The sequence below is a fragment of the Dermacentor albipictus genome, chromosome 8, assembly GCF_038994185.2.
Source record: "Dermacentor albipictus isolate Rhodes 1998 colony chromosome 8, USDA_Dalb.pri_finalv2, whole genome shotgun sequence".
In the NCBI taxonomy this organism is placed as follows: Eukaryota; Metazoa; Arthropoda; class Arachnida; order Ixodida; family Ixodidae; genus Dermacentor; species Dermacentor albipictus.
In genome coordinates this window covers 132959547-132983427 of record NC_091828.1, presented here as the reverse complement: position 1 = coordinate 132983427, position 23881 = coordinate 132959547, and the positions used below count along the sequence as shown (strand labels likewise).

General features: G+C 46.3%; 1 protein-coding gene and 1 pseudogene across 2 annotated transcripts in view; one reads left to right on the top strand and one right to left on the bottom strand.

The window, feature by feature from the left end:
- Positions 1 to 21092, top strand: part of Ent3 (equilibrative nucleoside transporter 3) — a 369995-nt gene extending 348903 nt beyond the window's left edge. For both annotated transcript variants that reach the window (XM_070524519.1, XM_070524518.1), the window contains exons 10-11: positions 19692 to 19938; positions 20785 to 21092. In XM_070524519.1, the coding sequence (XP_070380620.1) occupies positions 19692 to 19938; positions 20785 to 21026 (489 nt within the window). In that variant the 3' untranslated portion in view covers positions 21027 to 21092. The remainder of the gene's footprint in view (positions 1 to 19691; positions 19939 to 20784) is intronic.
- Positions 4822 to 4994, bottom strand: LOC135905895 (U2 spliceosomal RNA; annotated as a pseudogene).
- Positions 21093 to 23881: the final 2789 nt, after the last annotated feature.

Genomic DNA, 23881 nt, shown 5'->3' with positions numbered 1-23881 from the left:
AGCTAATTTCTAATCAGGCCAGTGAGCAAGATATTGAAATGGGATTGGAACTTCTCAAAAAGAGAGAGAAACGGGAAAAAGAAAGAGAAGAACGGGACAGAGAAAACCGTGAGAGAGAGGAACGCGATAAAGATCGCGAGTTTCAGTTAAGGAAAATGCAACTTGAACTTGAAAGCAAACGTTTGGAGTTGCCTCAAGGAAGTGAAGGCGCTCTGGGTCGATCAAGTGAGGCAGAATCGTACCGCATGGACAGGCTATTAAAGCCATTTGAGGTCGGGACCGACATAGGCTTGTTCCTATGCAATTTTGAAAGGACTTGCGAAAAGATGAACTTCGGCCCGACTACATGGCCACAGCGGTTGCTGTCTATGTTGCCGTGTGAGGCGGCGGAAGTAATCGCCAGATTGAGTGTGCAGGATGCATATGATTATGCAAAAGTTAAGGCTAGTCTCCTGAAGAAACACCGCCTTTCAGCCGAAGCTTTTCGGCAAAGGTTTAGGAGCACAGGCAAGAAAGATAGCGAGGGCTATCCGGAGTTTGCATATAGCTTAAAGGCCAACCTAGTCGAGTGGCTTAAAAGCGCGGAAGCGTACGACAGCAGAGACATGATCATTGAATGCATGTGTCTAGAGCAGTTTTACAAAACCATCCCCCAAGCTGTGAAACTGTGGGTGCAAGACAGAGGTAATGTAAACACTGTGGAAAGGGCGGCTGAATTAGCCGAAGAGTACGCAACCCGTAGAAAATTGAACGCCGAGGAGGGAAACTGGGACGGTCGAAATGGACCGCGGAAACCATTTCCGTTCAAAAAGGGGGCGCAAACTAGACGATCCGAGCCTGTAGACATGGCGGAAAAGCCCGCAGAAAAGAGCGAGGAGAAACTTAACGGAGAAACCGCACAAAAGGAACAGAAAAGAAAATTCGAATCTGTTAGACCAATTCGCTGTTACAAATGCCACAAACTGGGACATATAGCTGTAAACTGCGAGAAGTCTAGCGTAGTTTTTTCCTACGTGGAGGAAAAAGATGAGAATATGGAACTTTTAAGTCCATATCTCCACGACCTGCAAGTTAATGGAAAACCATGCCGAGTGCTAAGAGACAGTGCCGCCACGCTGGACATTGTCCATCCGTCTTACGTGATGGTAGATGACTTCACCGGAGAAGTAGCATGGATAAAACAGGTTGTAGAAGAACACAGCGTGTGTCTGCCCATGGCCAAAGTCAAAATCAGTGGACCATTCGGGGAGCTAGAGACTGAGGCTGCAGTTTCCAAATTTTTGTCACTGCAGTACCCCTACATCTTTTCGAATCGTTCGAATCAGTTACTGCGTGACAGAGGGCTCAAACTGGGAGAGGGCATAGTACAGGCATTGACCAGAGGCCAAGCTCGTAAGATCGCGGCGCTTTCGGCTGAAAATGCTCAAGCTCCTCCAGCTGAAGCAGAAAAGGGGATAGCTTCAATACCCGAATCCGAGCTAGGCCCGAGGGACAAAAGAACAGTTGAGGAGAGCCTGCCAGCTGACCAGCTCAATGAGAGCGTAGCACTAGAGTGTCAGAGTTCTAGCCTGCAGGAAGAGCAAGCAGACGCGCTCACAAATGAGACAGGGTCGTTATTATCACCGGCCTCAAAGAACTTTGATCAACTCTTACGCGTGGATAGAGAGTCACTGGCAGCTGAGCAAAAGAATGATGAGAGCTTAGCTAAATTACGTGACACAGCTAAAGAAGGCATTGCTAGGCGCAACGTAACGATACATGAGAGAGGAGGATTGTTGTATCGGCATTACAGAGATCGAAAGGGTAAGATTTTAGATCAGTTAGTCATACCTACTAAGTATAGGGAGGACCTTTTGAGTCTTTGTCATGGAAATGGGTGGTCCGGCCACCTAGGCATAAACAAATCAAAGAAAAGATTGCTTATGGAATACTACTGGCCTGGCTGTTTCAAAGATGTAGAAAACTTGGTAAGATCATGCGACGCCTGCCAGCGTTCTGGTAAACCAGGAGAGACTTGGAAAGCTCCACTGGAGGTAGTGCCCTTAATAACAGAGCCTTTCAGACGGCTTGTAATAGACACGGTAGGGCCTCTTCCAAAAACAAAATCAGGCTACAGGTACTTGTTTACCATGCTGTGTCCGGCCACCAAGTTTCCAGAAGCAATCCCTTTGAAAGAGCTCAGCTCCACTGAAGTAGTAGACGCGCTTTTGACAGTGTTTGCACGAGTTGGGTTTCCAGCCGAAATTCAGGCAGATCAAGGGTCAGTATTCACGAGCGCACTGACTTCCACATTCTTGCAAAAGTGCGGGGTAAAGTTAATACACAGTTCTGTCTATCACCCTCAGTCAAACAGTGTAGAGAGGTGGCATTCGGTGCTTAAGCGAGTTTTGCGTGCGCTCTGTTACGAGCACAAGGAGGACTGGGAGAACTGTCTGCCGGCAACGTTGTTTGCTTTGCGAACGGTTCCACATGAGGCGACAGGGTTCTCACCAGCAGAACTAGTGTATGAGAGGACACTCCGTTCTCCACTGAGAATGTTAAGAGAAATGTGGGAAGAAAGAGGGGAGATTCCGACAGTGGTTGAATACGTGCTAAATTTACTGGAACGGCTAAGCGCAAACCAAGAACTAGTCGGAAAGAACATGGCAATAGCTCAAAAGAACGCCAAAGTCTATTACGACAAGAATGCGAGGCTTCGTACGTTTGAAGCCGGCTTAACGATGAAAGCGGAAAAGTGTAGGTTCGGTTGTTCACAGGTTACTTATCTGGGCCATGTTGTCGGTCAGGACATGAGACGGCCGGCTGAGCTGAAAATAGCTACGATTGGAGAATTTTCTCAGCAGCGCCCGAAAATGGACCTTCGTTCATTTTTGGGACTTGTGGGGTGCTATCAACGGTACATTCCGAATTACTCGCAATTGGCAAGTCCATTAACAGACGCCCTCCGAAAGGGAGCACCGAGTAACGTACACTGGGATAAGGACAAGGAGAACGCTTTCCAAAGTTTGAAAACGCTATTGGTTTCTCGCCCTGTGCTTCGCGCGCCAGACTACACAAAGGAATTCATAGTTCAATGCGACGCAAGCGACAGAGGTATGGGCGTGGTACTTAGTCAGGTCGGCGACGATAACGAGGAGCATCCTATCCTCTACGCCAGCCGTAAACTAAATGTAAGAGAGGAAGCCTACAGCGCTTCAGAGAAGGAATGCGCTTGTTTGGTTTGGGCCGCCCAGAGGTTGTCGTGTTACTTGTACGGAGCGAAGTTCATCTTCGAGACCGACCACTGTCCTCTGACGTGGCTCAATCAAATGTCACACAAAAACGGCCGCTTGCTCCGATGGAGCCTCACTCTCCAAGAGTACAACTTCTCCGTTAGATATAAGAAGGGAAAGTTGCATAGCAATGCGGATGGTTTGAGCAGGCTAATTTGAATTCTGCGTTTGGGGGTCCCGCCTAAATTTTAGGGTTACTAGTGTTAATTTTATTAAGCGAAGAAGATCCCCTCTCATTTGGCAGGATTCCCTCCATGATTGCTGAATGTGTCAGCAGGAATTTGCTTCAGAAATTGGCATAGCGAAATGTAGCATTTTTTGTTTGCTTCTGCACTTATGTTGTTGTTGTTTTTTTGAAGCCTAGCGAGTCTAAAGTGATAGACAATGCACGCCATCTCGGCGCAGAGCCGTGTTGTGGGGTTCATTTTGCAGTTGCCTGTCCTTGTTGGATGTTTTGGGGCGGTGACATCAATGCACAAGTGGTCGCTGCGAGCCAAGACATCAATCCCCCCCTGACCAGCAGCCGTTCTCTTCCTGCCTAGCGGTTGTCAGCGCTAGACAGTCGAGACTTTCCGGGCCATGGAGGCGCTGTCAAGAATGGCGAGCCGCTAAGCAAGATTGCCACCTTGCCACCCGATTACGACAAGGGGTGCAAGACGCGCACCTCTCCCTCTCCGTCGCTGCAGCTGGGAGGCGTTCAAAGAAGCGGCCTTTGCGTTGGAATCCGCCGCCTTCCTCCAGCCCCTTCGACATTGTGACGGAACTAGTTCGGTGCGTGAACAATGATTCCGGAGTTCCCCAACGCGGAGCTGATTTGACACGCATGGACAAGCTGCCGTGGGGACGACGTATTTTGGAGCGTCTCACGCTTCGGCCTAGCACGGAACAACGAGCGACCCTCGATCGGCGCCGATAGTTTCCCGGAACGGCACCCCGCGCGGTTGCCTCTGTGTACAGAGCGCGGTTGCCTTTGTGTACGTAAACTGGTCTGCAGAGCAGCGGCGAGTTGGTGATGAGTAAACGAACAGTCGCCGCGTCGTAGGACCGGCGCATCGAGTGTATAAAAACTGTGGTTGTGCGAATGCTGAGGACACTTCTCTTGAGCAGTCATGTTAGACTGAGTCACTTCTCTCATGCAGTCCTGTTGGACTAATACTCTTTTTCTCAAGCAGTCATGTTAGACTGATTTAGTTTCTGTAAATAAACCCCTTTTCCTCGTTCTCGATGAGAAGCAGTTCTTCACTTCATCAACGATCTCAGCGTAAATAAGTTGGACGACGGCATGGGCCAGCTACCTACGAATTCATGCCGTACTCCAATCTTGGCAAAGGACCACGGACGATGGGATTGAGCCCCCAATCCTGACAACGTTCGCGACAAGGCCATGAATGAGAGTGCAAGGCAAGAGTGCTTTTCGGCTGCTAGTTGTTTACACGAGCTTTTTTTTTGTTGGCCCTGCTACTTTATTTTCACAGCGAAGCCGTGTACGGCTAGGTTCTGGAAAAAATGGCGTGCGTCTGTCGAGCCGTCCAGATCGAGAATTTTTCCCCATACATGGGCCGATCCCGAAGAATGTGCAATACCGGGCCGACCCGCAGCGGAGGTGAAGCATGCTTCAAGCACTCCTCCAACTTACAAAAATTAGTTTAGTACCTTAGGTCCAAATACAACCCGTATCAGATATTAAGCCTATAAGAACAGATACTGCACCGTCCTCGTCATCCTACGTTCGCACCGTCCTCTCTTTATCGGCGTTCCAAGTGCTTGCGTATCTCCCTTCCTTCCGCTCACCCGTGGTGGCGGTCCCGTAAGCGTGCTGCCCGCCAGGACCGCTAGGCGGAATTAACTGCGAACCGTCTATGTATTTATTTATTTATTTACTTAATTATACCTCACAAGCCTCAAATTGAGGCATTGAGTAAGGGGCACAGTACATAAATAATACATAGAAAATAAATGCACTACATGACATCCATAAAACCGTATCAGTTTACATACTACAACCATAACTACAACCGAGGTGCAACAGCATCACTTAGTTCACGATTTACTTGTAAAAGAAAAAAAAAACAACATGAAAACAAGGAATAAATCACACAGAGTATTTTCAATGCAGTCGTGTAATTAACAAAACGACAGTGTTAAACAGTATTAAAGATTTACAAAAGAAAAAAGAAGAGAAAGTTACTAACTCAACTTTCCGACAGAACGGTAAACATAGCGACATAACGGTACTAACGGGAAAATAAGGTGTAAAAAATATTGCATGTACAAGAAAGCATGGTGCGACAACCGTAGAACATCAAATTCTTTAGTCATGTAGTCGGTCAAGGCGTCACGGAATGAATCGTGGTCGGACAGGCATGCAATGCTACCCGGGAGAGAATTTCAAAATTTGACAGCACGAGGAAGAGCAGAGTAATGGAATGCATGTGTAGAACCGTAAATTCGGGCATAGCTGAAATGATTACGAAGCCTATCTGACGTGGAGTAGGGTCGTTTCAAGCATGCTGGTGTTCGAGTGGAGTGAATGAATTCGTGAAAGTGTTAACAGGGCAATGTCTCGGCGACTGTTCAAGGATTGTGACGAAAGTTTAAGTTTTAGTTGTGTTACATTGGATGGGTAGCTGTAATTGTTTAAGATGAAGCGGCTTGCCCTGTTCTGAATCCCTTCTAGCTTTTCAATTAAGTATAACTGGGGAGGGGACCAAATACAAGGCGTGTAGTCGAGCTTGGGGCGAGCGAGAGTTAGATAAGCTAGCTTGCGAACATTTGAAGGGACATTTTTTAAGTGGTGTCGCAAATACCCCAACGATTGGGAGGCGTTAGCTGAAATGAACGTGATGTGTTCTGACCAGGAAGAGATTCAATGTGAATAGAACTCCTGGGGTGCTATAACCTGAAACTATTCCAAACTTTTCTATTCCATTTCTGCAATCAGCCCTCCGCGATTGGTCAAAAACTCTTTTCAACCACCCCCACTTCACCTGTCTTTCAGGCGACGTCACGAAAACCGCGATAGCTCCCCGTCTGAGATGACGTGTACACACTGATTATGCATAATTTGACCGAACAACATAAAAATAGTTATTTGTTATTCGACGCCTTCTCGCTATTAGCCCTAGGCTATTGGTCTAAAGTTTTCGGGCTGCATCCACTTCGCCTGCCTCTCACGCGACGTCACAAAACCTTTTAGTAAACCAATGAAGGGGGCTAGTTGGTGAACGTTCATGGTTATGTTGCGCTCAGTTTTACAAACACGATATTAAGGAAGGACTGGACGTGAACAGACGTAGCGCTACGTCCGTCCACGTCCTGTCCTTCATTAATATCGTGTTTGTAAAACTGAGCGCAATATAACTATGGTCACAAAACCGCAAAAGCTTACCGCGTCAAAGGGACATGCACGCGTTAAAGATGCATTAATATGCCGAACAAAAGGAAATTTTATTCTGAATAGCCGCAGGCTGCCTTGTTCCGAAAGGAATAAAAGATGGCTGCTGCCGACCGCTCGGGCACTGGCTGCTCGCCCCTGCCGGAGAGCACGGGTTTATTTGCGTGTAATAAAGCTTTTTGCGTGGCCCTGTAACGTTTTCTAGAACTTTCGGCACGTTTACGACCTCGTTCTGCCAACTCTTCTTTGCTGAGGATCCGTTTTAGCGTTAGTCTTAAGCTTCCGTTGCATGCTGCCGTGATAGTCGACGAGCCACCGCAAGCTAAATAAGAGAAAGCGGACCAATCGCAGACGCCGGCACCTGCATCGGTTATCGATATTCAGTGCATTAGCTCGGCCCCATTGAATACCTTTCCACTTGAACAAGCTCCTCGCCTCTTGTGAGCCAATTACATAAGACAAGTCACTCAGTGCAGGCAATATTATTCGTTTTTCAAGCAAACAAAAGTGACCTCCTATGAACGAGGGCAGCATTTGATTGGTTTGTTTAGACAACCATGGGGGTGACCGCCCGATGCTTGCGTAGGCGGTTACGTAAATTTGACGTCAGGAGATTGGGATAAAAACATATTACAATTGTTTTGCGTTATACGGCCCCTGGTTACTTATATCGTGTAGCCATTGCAACAGTGTAATTAATAATATGGTAAGGATACGATGAGGTTGTCGACTTCCGGGTAAACGACAGTACTTTGCATTCTGAGTTATTTATTGTCATTAGCCATTTATTGCAACAGCTAATAATTTGTTCAAGGTCTTGCCGTAGAACGAAGTGATCATCTGAACTTTTGAATGGGCGATAAATTATGCAGTCGTCGACGAATATTCTTATAGAAGACGACACATTGTGCCGTAGGTCGTTAATAAAGATTAGAAAAAGCGAGGGACCTAGGACGCTACCTTGTGTTACACCAGAAGAAACGTCTGTTACGGACAAAGAGAAGTTATTTGCAATAGGAAACTGCTGACGATTAGACGGAAAGTTACGGGGCCATGACAAGATTAGACCGTCCAATTTGACTGTGGAGAGTTTTGATATTAGGCGACAATGTGCGGCACGGTTGAATGCTTTCGAAAAATCAAGAAACAAGCAATCAATTTGTAAGTTATACTTCGAGTTAGTGTGTAGATCTGTTGTAAATTCAAGTAACTGTGTGGTCCCGATTTCTCAAACTTGTAACTTTTCACCAGAACAACGGCCGTGTTTCAGAAGGAGTTTGTGGGGAACCTCATCTTGTGTGGCCTGTGTTGTTTGTGACCGCTTGTGCTTTTCTAGCGACCTTACAACCGTTACTGCACTGCGGGACGTCGACCAGCCCACGATCGCATTGGCTACGGTGAAACAGTGTGTGCCCTCGGAGTGCGGTGAGGTGCGTGTCTCTTCTACGTCCCAGGATTCGTTAGTAAAATATGTCGTGCCGTGTTTAGCAACAATACATGGCTATGTATACACCATCATCTTCCGCTGCTCAACATCGTCGAGGAGCAACTAGTTGCGCCGCAGTATCCATTTATGCCCATAAAGCGCTTGATGCACGGCTTGCCAAGGTTGAAGGCTGGGCGTGTTGGTATAGCATATTAGAGGTCGGATGGCGCAACACTCTGACGAGACACACAGAAGAGAAGCACACACCACAGAGCGCAAATTGCAGCAATAGTTTTATTCCCTTGTCAGCAGAATAAATACAGGAAGATACTAAAAGGGGCAGAGCGACAGAAAAATACAAAGAAAAGCTTTACAAACATGCCCATCCACAAATGCCAAGCCGGCTTTGTCACGTGATTATTTTTTGCTGCTCTCGACATGTACGGCATCACCACTATTTTTTCACTTGTGGTGATGCCGTACATTCATTCGATCGCACACCGCATAAAGAAAATTGGTAAAAGATGCAATGTAAAAGTGGTGTTTTCCGCTGCGGAAAAATGGCTGAGCAAGTGTGCGAAGGTAAACCCAGGTGCCTCATAGAAACGAGGATGTGAAACACAACACTGAAAGAAGTTCGTCGTCGGAGTGGTATATTCTGCTCCACTTCAGTGTGGCAGAATGTACATCGGACACACTGGACGATGTTTGAACGAAAGATTAAAGGAGCATGATTATGATGTGTGTGTGTGAAGTGATTTTAGAGAGAATGGAAGATATAAGTGCAGTGCCGTAACTGTCGCTCACAGGAGGACACCTCAACAGCACTGCACGGGGAAAGGGTGTGGGGAGAAAAAGATGAGAGAGGAAAGGAGGAGGCGGCAAAAAAAAAGAGAAAGAAACATAAGCGAATGCGGAGCTCAGAGCCGCGCTCTTAGTTGTGTCGCACTGCAAAAGTCAAGTAGTGCCGCAAGCGCACTCTTGACGATGGACGAGTGGGCAGCAGGAAAAAGCAGCGCGTTGGTCGTGTCGCAAGTCAGTCCCAAACGCCGATGCGAAGAACACAAGTCCTTGCGCGCCCCACTGAAAGCAGGACAGTGAAGTAGGAGGTGCCCGAGCGTCTCGACATCGGCACAGTTGCTGCACACGGGGCTGCCCTTTCCCTGCAGTAGAGATTGCAGATGTCGGCCATTCTTTAAGCAATGCAAGATTGTGAGCAAAGATGGCAGCCAAATGACGCGAGAGATAATCGATGCCGCTGAGATCGCGCGTGTGGGAACTATGTGCGTAAGCATGCCATCCGTCTCCCTTAGTCAAAAAAAAAAAAATATTTCCTCACGCGCTAATCTGAAATTTTGTATCCTCGTTCCTTTTTTGCAATGTCGAGTGCAGCAAAAAATGATCACGTGACAAAGCCGACTTGGCATTGGTGGATGGCCATATTTGTAAAGTTCTTTTTGTCGCTCTCCCCCTTTGAGTATTTTCCTGTATTTATTCTACTAACAAGGAAATAAAATTCTACTTGCAAGTGGCGCTATGTGGTGTGTGTTTCTCTTCTGTGTGTCTCGTCAAAATGTTGCGCAATCCAGCCTCTAATGATGCACGCCATTAAGGGGCCCACATACAAAGATTTACTGGTCATTCACCTTCACCGAGTGGAATGGCATTGAATTATTCTGCTTACTTTTTCTTGTTATTTAGAAGTGCCTTCACTTTTTCCGCATTATACGTCGAGTTCGTGATAAGTGCCGGCCTTTCGTATCTTTTGCCTTATAGGATGTCTGCTTTCTTGCGACCTTATTTGTCTTCTTTGTGACATTCGCTATTTTTGTTGCTGTCCGTCTTTTTCTTGCATATACTTACGTTCCTCGAATAAAACCGCCAGTTGATTGTCAGCGGCCCTGTTGTATGCGCTGTTTGTCCGGCATGTCGATTTAAGGACTTGGATTTTATATAATGTTCGCTGACTACAAACACTGCATACGTTCTCTATGCAGAGTGTGTGAAATTTGTCTGAAGTAAGGCATGTTGTTGGAATAGTCGGTTTACAAATTCAGAAAGAATTTAAACTGCGCGAGGAAGGTAGGACAGGAATAGAAATATAGACGCACACACAAAGCGCTTTGTGCGTGCGTCTATGTTTCTATTCATGTCCCGTCTTCCTCGCGCAGCTTAACATTTTTCTGAAGGTTTGTTATCTATGATGAACTGCAGACTTTTCATCAGCTAACGTGAAAAGCTTTTTTTGAAAGAGTTAACTTGATATATATTAGCGCATTGAAGCGACAAAAGGCACTTAAGAGGGCAGAAAAGCCATCGATGACACACTGAAAGCACGATGCAATACAATACGTGACAAAAGGCTTTAACGATCGGTAAAACGAGTTGCTGGCTAAGTTGGTGCTCGATTAATTACCAGGATCGGGGTGCAGGGAAGCAACATTGGTGGTGCTGCGCCACAACTTTGGTAGCACGCGTGCCTCTTGATCAATGGTGATGCTCTACGGACAGCTCGGACTAACTGCACCTTTTGTCAAATTGTGCGTTCAGTCTGCCGGGGGTACCTGTCCTGTCACCTCCCATGTGTTTTGCCTCTACAATACGACAGTAGTTGTCAGGTAACTCTCACCCGTGCTCTAGGGGCAAAGGAATGACAACACAGCAGTGCAAACAATCACAGGGGCATTTATTGCACTTTCATAGGTCAATGCCTGCTAGCCGAGTTGCTCTCCACAAAAGATGCCGATGGGTGCGTGACAGATCGCAGAAGTCCGGCTCACCGCGACTGGATAGCAAGCGAATATGTTCGCCCCACGCTGGACACCAACCCCTGGTCGTTCACGCGTATGGTCACGCGAACGGTGGCGCGTTCGTCCATTCCGGAGATGCAAGACATGAGGAGAAAACAACACGTAAGGGGACGCGTGAGAGTCACGCATCCCCACAAACTGTACCGAGCTCCCCAAACAACAGGTTGCGTAAGGATACAGCAGTAAAACAGAGACCAACGCCCCCCTCCTCTTTCCCCACCGCCTCTTTCTGCATGCAGGTCAAGACACGCCTCACGGGAAATGAGTCCCAGTAGGACCTAACATTTATGGCGAAATTTTATATTGCATTCAGGCTGTTCTTGAAATTTAAAACGCGATGCATTGGAGATTACATTCATTCAGATCATACCAAGAAAAAAAAGCAAGCTTCATTAAGACAGTGCCTGTATTACACCGGGGATCGAAACGTATCAGGTTTCTTTTTTTTCAATTATGAAGGACCGCTTCCTCTACTGTTATTCATGTTGGATGAATTACGCCACCAGCCTGGTCGAAATTAAGGAACAAGAAGAATTAACAAATATATGAGCAAGGCTGGCAGGTGCTCGGGGAACTAATTACAAATCTCCCTTAATCTTGCAATACTCAGCATCAACCTTATTTCTTTCGCAACGAACTTATACCCACGAGGACTGGGCCTCATAATATAAGATAACATAAATAAGAAAGCCATAAAGTATATGCCTCTATTGTTATAACAACGGGAAATTAGAGCTAATGTGCGCATTGCAAAAGGTACAGGCAAGACAAGAAAACTCCAGGAGAACGAAAGCGTATACCACTAGAGTACGTGTAAGCTCCGGGCCAATTTCTGCGATGCGTAGCTATAGTTTCGTAGCGTTACATCCTTTCACCCACTCTCGCCCTTTCCTTCTCTGTCCATCTCCCACTGAAAATGGAAAGGAGATAAAGCCGGCAGTTCTTGACTAATCTCGCTGAGCGTGTATTGTTCTCGGAGATATCTCTTCGCACGAGCTTGCCTCGGCACGGTTGTCGGTGCTGGCGAGCTCCTGCTGTATGTCCTCTCCCTCGCCCTACTCCTCGTTTCTCCTCCAGCAAGCCAAGCCAAGCCGTCAACCAGAAATCCCAATCACCCGTCGTACTCCCTTCACGTCGTCCGCTAAGCTTCCCTTCTACTTTCGTTTTTACTTCGCGTAATCCCAATTTCGACGACGTATCAGGAGCCGCGTTGCGCGCACCGGCCCATCTCATCTGGGGCGTCTCCTCCTCTCCTCTCCGGCCGCTAATCCCACGGCGACGCCCAAATCGACCGCTCATATCTCATCGCTCGTCGGCCATGCTTCTTACTTCAGCGCATTTCCAGCAAGGGCATCCCAAGCGAGATCCACATAGAACGTGTAGTAATAAAGCCGACAGCGAGTGATCAATGCATAAGTAGCAAAGACGAAGACCCATCGAAGAGAAACGGTAGAAAAAAGAAGAAGAAATAAAGAAAGAACACGCACATAAGCACACACTGGCACATAAAGAAGGCGCACACTTTTCGCGGACGCACGTGTGCACAGGCATACATACATACATACACACATACATATATACGCGGAGATGCGCGAAAATGTGCGTAAATACAAGTGCACACACGGAAACGCATGACCGCGCCTATAAGCACGTGCAATAAGGCCCGCGTACTACATGGAAATTTGTGCGTCAGACAACACACGTGGGTGACATCCACTACGTGAGGATGAGGCATACGTGGGACCCCAGGCACTTCTGGCACGTAGCTAGATCGCGGAAGATGCTGTTTCCTGTTTGGGATGCTTATACTGCAGCCTGTAACTGTATTAGCGAAGGCACAAAGCTGGACCCGTTGGTTTGAGTCGTTAGGTAGAATAACATGATTGGACACAATGGCAGCGCCGGGAAAATGGAAGCACACAACACGACGAGAACAGGCCCACCATGCTTGCCTCATGTTATGTGGTTCCTTTTTTGCATGTGCTTGCATGTTAACGTGTTGCATGTGCATGCATGTGCTTGCATGTTAACCAAGAAACTAAACTATATGATATCAGTTAACCATAGTTTTGCGTTTGTAGAACGTTTAAATAAAAATATTTCGATAGTTTTACTCGAATACACTCTGTTTTTTGTTTTTGTTTTCGAGGATACGGCGCTACTAGCTCATCGGGCTGCGATTTTGGTGCACTGTGCCCAATAAAACATTTATTTGTTTGTGTGTGGGGCAAGCAATAAAAAAGTTTAGAGAGAGTAGCACTGCGCGCAGGGAACACAACGCACAGTACTACTGCAAACTGTTACTTAGGCGGGTACGCCTCAAGGACGCTGCAGAGAACGCGCAAATCCTTTTTAGTGCCAGTGAAGGCTATCGTACGTCATCACCTCTGAAAACGCCCCAAGTCTAGCTGTCTTAATGCACCGTGTTGGATGATATTGTCCCTTTGCTTGTGTCCTGTACGTAGCACACTTTTGCAAGTTTATCACGCTAGTTGACTCCCTGTTAATATGGTCCGGAAAACAAAGCGCTGGGTGTCGTATCGAATGCGCGAGAGATTGTCTATTGGACCTTCTGGCACCCACAACAGCCGCACGTAGGTCTATCGGCAATACCCATACGGAAATAATTAGCGTTTGCTGCGGCCACAGTGATCATGGATGGCACAGAAATGCTGCATCTCGGCAGGGAACAAATGGCGCCATAACGACGAGGACACTAAGTGACAGGTGCGTGCAAGATTCTGCTTCATCAATACTTCATCGCTGATGGAGAGCCCAGCTATGTTGGGGAAGAAGGGCATAATGATAGAGAACTAGTCATGTCTGTTTTCGCCTCTGTAAAAAAGAATGTATAGTCATGCTTATTAGCATGCCCAGCTAGAATTGTTTCTGAACAGAACACGTTGAAGTATCAGAACGTTATGGTAGCGATCGTCAAGGGGGCCGCTTGGTTTGCTGTTGCCTTCATATTCTCGGGCTAGCAATTGCGTAGGACTAGTTGGCACTGCTAGCCTCAAGAAGGTAACACGCGGAGTGACAGAAAGTGGACACCACAGCGTTATCGCGAGGCAAGTCCAACTTTAGACTAACTCTGCGAGGGGACACCAGAACAAAACTGCAGCACTTTCTGCCACTTTCGTTTACGCTTTAGGTATAACACTGCAGTGCCAACCGTTCTAATTTCGTACTATTGTACATAAATACTATTATACTGAATATATCGTTCGACAATTCAGCCTTTTTTGGATAATAATGACTATTTGGTGGCAAATTTGTGAATTATCACTCGATGCGCTCACTCCGGAAAGCTGACAGGTTGCATAGGAAAGCTTGGTGAGATCTCAGATATACAGTAAAAAATATTGAATATTTCTATTCGGCCTAAGAACAACGAGGCAACGCCCTGGTAGTTCAAGTGTTCAACCCTCTACATTTAAGAAGTAATACAACTTACCTCAAAGGTTGTCAGCGCCATGGCGGGGTCATGATCCCTGTTACAGCGTACCTCTAGTTAACAGTTATAGGGATGCTTAGTGAAATATAAAATTATGTCTCGTTGTCGCTGACTCGCTTTATCTTGGAAAAATGCCCTTGACTATCCCCCACTGAGGGAAATTTGAATAACTCATTTGCTATAATTTCTGGCCATCGAGAGTGCATTCGCTCAAAAATTAGATAAGAAAATATTACTTGAACTAAAACTTGTTAGTGTAGCAATTATTCAAGTAGTAATTACTTCTCTGAACCATTCACAACAAAAGTTCATTCCAGCGTATTAAACACGCTACTACGGGCTTTGCGTTAGGTTTTCCGTACCCAAATCAAAATTTTGAGGCGTCAAACTCAGCGAATCCAAATTTATACGCCGGGCTTTGCGTGGTTAAAGAGAAGCTTGTGTGCAGTTACTGTTCCCGGTAGTACAACGCGGTAAATGTGAACACGTGGCTCAAACGACGATGGTCGCATTAAAAGACGTGTGAAATTAGAGGGAGAAGCCTGGAGAGTACAAGTAGACAGCGCCACTATACGTGGCACCGCACATACGAGCACAACCGCAAAAGCTAGGAAGAAAAAAAAATGCTGAGATCGCGCGCGCGCTAGGAGTTGTTCCGAGAAACCGTGGAGATGATTGCTTCGACCCGTCTTGTCTTGCACCAGACTTCGAGGTGCAAGAATCAGGAGAGCAATCCAATCCAATTTCGCCCGCTTCCCTCCCCCTCACCGTTTGCTCAAGACGTACTCTAAGAAGAATGAAGAGAGCAAAAATACAATCACCACTCGCGCAAAAGTGAGAGTTTAACCACGCACATTTTCCAATCATTGCAGGTGGCAGTATAATACGGCGAATATTGTCAGACTCAGCACTATAGGCTAACGTTGAACAACGTCTGGCTCCCAGCGTTGAAATTTAGAAATGGGACGAGTTTCGCCAAGGGCTGTTTTGCAAATAAAATGTCCCGCAAATTAATTACTATCGTTGTTCACTCCGGCTTCGTAAACATATTTCTGCACAATTGCAGCCTCGAACATTCCCTCTATTTCCGATGAGTCGTCGAGAAACGCTTTGAGAAATTTCGGGAGGCGTGCACAGCACCCAGCACAGACAAGACAGCGTCAGGTTTAGAAGGACGAAGGCGTCCCTCGGCGATCTTCATGCCTTGCGTCACCAGCTGACTCAGTATGTGCCTACAAGTTCCCTCGTTTATCCCCTGCTGCACTCGTGTGCGTTTCCGTTCCCTTGGCATTCACTCAGTCATTCCAGCCGACCAGCGATTATGTGCTCTACCTGCCACTGCATGATCTACCTGACTGCCTTTCCCACCTTATCTCATCTTGCATAAAGACTCCTGTCTTGTGAGGCTACGCCTGTCGTTTTACAGCAAAAGGGTCTATGGCTAGTCTCTGGACAAAAGATGCGTTAGATATATGTAAGGTAGTGACTTCCTACAACGAACTTACTAACCTATATAAAGAGGACAGGAGAATATACCCTATGCCAAACTGCAACCTCATGAGAGGCAGGCCACTGTCCTCCGCTGAATTAAAACTAACACCCTTACCACCCCTCATGGCTTAGCGATCTTCACAAATGTAGAGGTTGACCCAGTATGCAAAAACTGCGGTAAAAACAGCATAGCAAACCAAGGCCACATCCTCTGGGAATGCGAGGGGCTTTTCCCCACCCAGAGAGCTTCTGCCAGCTCCCTCAGAAACGACATGGCATACCGTAATGCCGTCCCTCGGAGGAAAAGTACAAAAAGCGATTATTGTCCGGGCAGAAGAGGTTGCCGCAAACAAGCGGCCATCTACAACGCCCTGAAATTTCTCTTGAATAAAGATGTTTCCTCCTCCTCCTCCTCCTCCTCCTGCTCCTCCTCCTGACAAATAGAAATCATCGTGTGGGCCGATCCTGGTGATAGTGCGGAAAGGGTGCAAGTTCAATGGCACATGCCCCTGTTGTCTCGGGGATCTGTAATGTGCCCTTGAACTACCCTTGTCACACGTGGGGCCCAATGAGGTCCTAGGCGCAAGGGTAAAAGCAGATGTTTTTGAAAACAAATATTTTAAACAACATTTGCAGCAAAGCTATCTATGGCTGGGATGCGGAAAAATAGGCGTCCGAGATGTTGACAAAAACATTGCGCAGGAGCGATGAATGCTGCTGTCCAAACGCTAGTGTTGACAGTACGTTTCGACACGTCAGTGTTTATGTATGCAGTAAAACATAATAATAAAAATAAGAATGAAAATACAATAAAATGAAAATAAAACGAGAACGAAAAGCAAAATACAAAAAAAGAGAGACGCAACAAACAGCGTCTATATTAGGTCCTCTACTTTTCCTAATGTATATTAATGATCTGCCTGGTTGCCTCTCCTCATCCAATTTTATACTGTACGCTGATGATACTACTCTATTTAGCTCTAACAATTGTATATCAACGCTAACACGCGAGCTCAACGAAGATCTCGTGAAATTTTCCACATGGTGTGAACTTAACAAGCTACAGGTTAACCATAATAAGACTAATTTTGTCGTCTTCGTCTCGCATCAGCGATCGGCTGAGCTCCTTCAGTCTATTTCGATCAACAATCACCTAATCACTGCTGTTGATCATTGCACCTATTTAGGTGTGGAATTTGACCGCCATCTGAAATTTCACCTTCACATAGGTAATATTCAAAAGAAAATGACAAACGGAATACGGGTTTTAATCAAAGCACGACTATATTTCTCATTTTCTACTCTCACGTTGCTTTACTATTCTTTTGTTCATTCTCATATTAACTATAACATTGAATCATGGGGAAACAATTATAACAGTCACCTAACTTCGTCGCAAGTCGTTCAGAATCGAGCTTTTCGACTAATAACACTTTCACCTCGTAGCATTAGCCCAAATCAGCTGTTACATGCACATAATATTTTGAATGTGACTGACCTCATTAGGTATAACTTGGCCATATTTATTTTTAGGGCATTAAACAAGGATATTCCTGTAACCATCATACCAAAGACATCCCTTACTAATATAAATAAGACAAGATTTGCAGAAAATATGAACTTCATTTTACCCTTAGTTCGCACCAACTATGGTAAGCAGTCATTACACTTTTTAGGTTTATCTCTGTGGAACACATTACCATTCCCTTTAAGATTGTTCAAAGCTCACAGATCTCGTACAGAACTTAAGCATTTTCTTTTAGCTCCCTCCGACTTTCCTATTTGAGTATAGTATGAGTTGCATTATTAACTTTCACTTTGTTTCTCTATTTCTCTCCCGCATTTTTTTTTACTTTTCTTCTTAAACTATTTTTGTAGTTTCACCTTTTGTTGACTAATCCGAAGCCTTGTTATTGTTTAATAAATTCATATGTTGTTTTTCTGTTCATTTACGCCTTGTCTCCTAAAGCCTTTATTTGTAAATTTTACACGTTGCCATTGTTGTTTGTATTATTAATTCTAGTCATCATGCCCAGGGGGTCTCATTTCACATCCTAACTACGGGACCTCCTTCTGTATATACACATGCTGTAATTATCCCCATTTTTGTCATTAATGAAACTGATTCTGAATATAGCATAACCATCATATAGAACTTAATGCAGCGATTGAGGAATACAGCTTCCCTGGTCTTCCATCTTCACCTAGGGGAAGGGCTCAGAATCTTTCGTTCCATCGTTGTTTGCGCCGGTCTTTAGCTTCTTCTCAGGCTTCTCTGTTATCCTACAAGTTTGCGTAAAAGGTGAAGAGAAAGAATGCACTCGAGATGTGTAGTTAACTTCTTTGTCTGAAATAGCGCCGCTGAAAGTGTGAGAAGCCTATTCTGTTCTAATTACAGCTTATGCCAGCGCGGGTCGCGCTATCCAACGCAAACTATTTAGCATGAGTGTAAGGTGGCTAGTTAGTGACTATGAAACATATTGCTACGACATGAGCCGGGCTAGGAGAAGAGGAGGACGACGTTAGCTGGCGCAGCCTCTGGACGCCATCTTGACTTCAACATCAACCTCGTCCCTTAAATAAAGCCGGTTCAGCATTAACCGTAACAATACATACATACATACATACATACATACATACATACATACATACATACATACACACATACATACATACATACATACATACATACATACATACATACATACATACATACATACATGCATGCATGCATGCATGCATAGATACATACATACATACATACATGCATGCATGCATGCATGCATACATACATACATACATACATACATACATACATACATACATACATACATACATACATACATACATACATACATACATACATACATACATACATACATACATACATACATACATACATACATACATACATACATACATACATACATACATACATACATACATGCATACATACATACATACATACATGTATGGCGAAAGCGACATTATTTTTATATGCTCTAAGTTTTCAGTTCTCCATCGCAAAATTCTATTAGGACTATGAGGAGTGTCTATGCGAAAGCTAAAAATCGACAGTGCGATGGTTTCACTGACGCGGGAAATAAATCATCATTCATCTCCTTGCTACCCCACCAATGGACGTAATTAGTGTTTATTAAGCTCTGGGAAGCCTTCAGTGTGAGTGTGAGGGAGGGGGGTTATTTAATAGAAGTATAAGGAAGAGAACGAGTGAAATAAATGAGATGCGAAAGGCAGGGTCGATAATTTAAGCAAAGAGTTCGTTATCTGAACAATGCCTACTGCCAAACAGAAGGAAAGAAACCTAACTTGGGCTCACAGTTCCGTTAATCTGGAAGGTGTGCTTTTGGAATTTCTTTTATTATCAGTTTACTGCAATTTCTGGAGTGTCGGAGATTTCATGCGAAACCGACAAATGGCCCATTTAACGAGAAAGCCAGCGTCTGTTGTCTGCAGCAGCGAAACGACACCTCAATTCGTATATAAAAGTGATTCGCTATAAGTTAAAAATACAATATGCGGTTTTATATACCACAGCCACAATCTGACTCCTCGGTTTTTTTTACGGGAAACCGAAGTGCGGTGCGCGGGATATTTCATTGTACGTGGCAAGCGGGAATCGAGCCCGCGACCTGGTTATCAGCAGCAGGACGCCATGGCCACTGAGCCACGGGAGGTGGACGGTATCATCGGTGACCGCAAGGCAGAAAGGCGGGACGTTTAAGTGAGCAGCTTGACGAGGCTCTCGCCTCCGCGCTGTGAGCCACCCGCGTGCACGCGAGCCCCGCTGGTGACGATGGACGAAGGCGTCGCCTCGCCGCAGGTCCTGGCGTCGCTGCGCTACGACTGGTCCCGCTCGCAGCTGGTGTGGCTCTCCTGCAGCCGCGTGGTGCTGGTGCCGCTGCTGGCGCTGTGCGCGCTGCCGCGCTGGGACGCGGGCAGCTCCACGACCGCGGACCTCTGGGCCATGTTCCTGTCCGTGGCGCTGGGCGTCACCAACGGCCTGCTGGGATCGCTGCCCATGATACTGGCCCCCGGCAGGGTTCCCGACGACCAGAAGGAGCTCACCGGTACGTGTCGCAGCGGAGCGTAGGCTGGCTCCCCAAGCACGCTTAGAATGCGACCGCGGTTGCCTCTCGACAGCTGCGCGCGTCGCGGGCCACGTTGCGATCTCGTTTATCGAAGTAACGTTCCAAAGTACCTCGTATCTCTTACGAACTTGCGATTTCGGGCACACTGTGACGCGCTCGCGTGCGCTAAACACACCTTGAGCTTTTCTGTTACATAGCTGGAACGGGTCAAGTCCGCCTATAATGCTATCGGATTAAAGGTGTGAACGCGCGTTGTACATACATAATTTTGCTGTGGGAGGCGAGGTTGCCGTAAATATGCGGTTGCTGTCTATGCTACCTAGGCTCATGTAGGCGCTTATTAAGGCAAATGGGGCGATTCCTCTACGATATAAATTGCCGATAACGATCACCAGTTATGACTTGCTGCCCAAATGTCAACTTGATTTAACGGCGAGTTTATTCAAAAGCGTGTAGGCTTGTTTATGCACGGAGCGCTGGACGCTTAAATGTATTACTTGGTAACGTAAAACACTCAACTTTTTTAAAGTTAGCCTTGAGCGGCTTGCAGGCAACACATCTGACCTATATATACGTGATGCATTAAAAGAAGCCAATGTTCTTTTTCAATTTTTGCAATCGCACTCATAGAAAAATACGTGCTCATGATTCTAATGGTGTTTGGACAACTATAGCGCCAAATTTGCATCTATAGATGCGAAGATATGCGCCGTACAAGTGAAGTCCTGTGGTTTATAAGATGGCAGCCGGTTGCCTGTGCGTGCTCGAAAGTAGGTGGTGAAATCGCAACCAGCCCTTCATTACGCATTTATTTTCTCTTTCCAGGGAACATAATGACGCTATCGTACAGTGTAGGCCTGACCACGGGATCAGGACTGGCCTACCTGTTGGTGTACTTGATTCAAGGCTACGACTTCGGGGGGCCTAACTGCGGCGAAACCATTCCTACAAGGTTAACCTCGGCTGTGCTGAACGAGACGACCACGTCATGGTCGACGACAGCGAAGTCCTTGTCTTCGCTGGCGAGCGTCGGTGTGAATGCTACTCGCCATTTGGACACGTTATAACAGCACAAACTGCTGCGCAAACGTCATGAAGCACGTTCTCGCAGAATCTGTTGCATTAAAGCATAAAATGGTGGTCTCTTATGCTGTTGTCTCTTAATTTACACACTGCCTAGTCTCAAGGTTGCAAAAAAAAAATTAATGATTGCAGGGGTAAGGAGGAACTCTTCTTGCTAGGCAGAAAATCATGTGCATGCATATAAGCGAGCGATAGCTAAGATAGCTATCACCTAAGATGATAGCTATCTAAGATGATCTCTTAGCTAACATCGATAACTAAGACACACACACACACACACACACACAAACACACACACACACACAAACACACACACGCACACGCACACGCACACGCACACGCACACGCACACGCACACACACACACACACACACACACACACACACAAGGAGAAATAGGTAGACGAAGAATAATGGAGCGTTCGGATGACCATGTTTGTGTCCGTCCGCAACCTCCTGCTCGCATCACACAAGTCGACAGGATAAAGACCTGGCAGCCACCTCATCGGCCTCACATCATCACGCAAGTACTCAACACCACGCCGTGAACCCCGAGCTCCACAACCGACACCAACCAGCATCATGACCGCATCAACGCAAGCCTTGGATATACCCGAGTACACCGGATCAGGGGACGATGGGCCCGTGAAAGACTGGTTTCGCCTCTTCGAGCTCCACGCATCCTGTACATCATGGTCGGAAAGGGATAGGGTCGCCTACTTCAATGATTACGTCACCGGTGAGGCTTTTCGCTTCTACCTCACGCACATACTTGAAAACGATGAATCAAAATAAAATCAAAGACGAAATGATCAGCTGATTTAAAGTTTCCGACCCCGCAATTATCCACGAGCTGCAGACATTTCAACTGGGTCGCCGCAGTCACACACAGTTTCCGCGTAGCGATAATCATGATTTATAAACAAAACCCCATGTCAGCAGATCCTCGGCGAATTTTCCTTGCCATAATTTTCCCACGAAGAGGACGCGCAATCGCACCTTTAGCATTCCCAATAAAAGAAAAGCCACTGCGCACTAAACGTTCCGCAGGTCTATTCGTTGACCGTTTTCATAAAAAGGCGCTAAAGACGAAGACGAAGTCGAAGGAACTAAAATAGATGACGTTTGTAATAAACAACAGTTGGTAGCAGCGCTAGTCCTGTCTTATGTGTTCCTTCGGCTTCGTCTTCGTCTTTAGCGCTTTTTTTATGAAAACTGTCGAGATTAACCAACTCGGCCAGATCAATGTATTGTTGCCTATTCGTTCCCTGGAAACCCAACTTTGAACCAGGGTTGTCCTCCGCACATCAGTCAACAATATGTACGTCTTCAGCAAGCTGCAGCGCTGATGCCGTTGTTAAAGCTTGTGACGGATTCCACCGCTCGTCTCGAATGCGTGGGCCACTACGCGCTTTCAAGTCACACGACTATTGTATGAACATTAGGCCGCAGTGCATGCTTTATGCGATTGAGCACGACGCCACGGCACCGCAGAAAGACGACCTTCTTCTCAATTATCAGAAATTTGCAACAGCATGGACACAAACTTCTGTATAAGCAACACGAATCGACGAAATACCGCAACAGACAGTTGTTCTCATGAAACGAAGGCAAAATGCTCACTGCCAAGACGAAACCAGAATACGAGTACAAGCGCCAACGCATGTAACTTTCAAGGCAAAGACAATTTGGAGCAACCTACATATAGAGATCAAAGTGCTCCGCGACTCTCAAGCCTTCTTCTGCGTACTGCAACTCAACAGGCCGCTGCCACTTGAGAAGCTTCGCACGCACCGAACAGCATCGCACACTGTCAAATGACGAAAGTGTGCATTCTGAATGACGTCACAGGAGCCTCTAAAGATTCTTTTGAAAAGCCTGGCAAACTACACTCGCCACCATACAAGTCCCACAAAAAGGACCAGTATACAAGCTACTCATTCATCACCACGTCAATTTGTGCAAGCAATCAAATGCATATTCCAATAGATACGCTATACATCAACAACTGTCGCAGCATCGCGAAGACGACGTCAACAGCATCAAGAACAGTTGCAACGAGGAAAACGTCAGTGCGCAAGTCAACTGAATCCAAGGCCGACTGAACAAACACGACGTTTTGCAAGAAAGAAAGATCGCCGAGTACAGTTTCAGCACCACCTATCAGAACTGCTCGCACCGCAAGGATTCCTGCGACGACGCTGTGCACAACGACGAAAACAACACGGGCACTTCCCTGGCGTACCGGACACACAGGTGTCCGAACCTTATTTCATCGGGGCATGCATATGTTGTCCGGAGTCCAAAAGCCAACCTCGGCCACCTGAGCTCGGCTGGACGTCACTGGACTGCCAGGCTGACATCATCCATGTGAGAAGTATGACGGTGTCATGGAGGAAGGAAAACTGAGCAGAGGCCCTACCCCCTCCGCGCGCTAGGAGAGAACTGTGGAGAAAATTAAGTAGTAAGTGCTCATTGTTTTTTTTATTTCTTTTGATGTAGCGGCCACGCCTCTCGCGCCACAATGGCGACTTTGTTATGGTTCTGTGCACTCACACGTGTTGCTCCGTAGGTTTCCTACCGTAGCAAAGACGTCATGCGGGCAGGTTTGCGTTGGTCTCCGTGTTTTATTGAGCAGTGTTGTCTGGATCATGCTCTCCCGGATGTTTCTGTGGCCAGGTGGGACAGACGGAAGTGAAGTTTGTAAAATGAACGCGCATGCAACGCTGTACGCAATGTACCGCGCCACGGCAATGGCAACGGACGAAGGAATGTCCGCGGGAAATTTTGTCCTCTTTGTTTGTTTGTTTTACTGTTTGTTTTATAGATTTCTTTAGCTT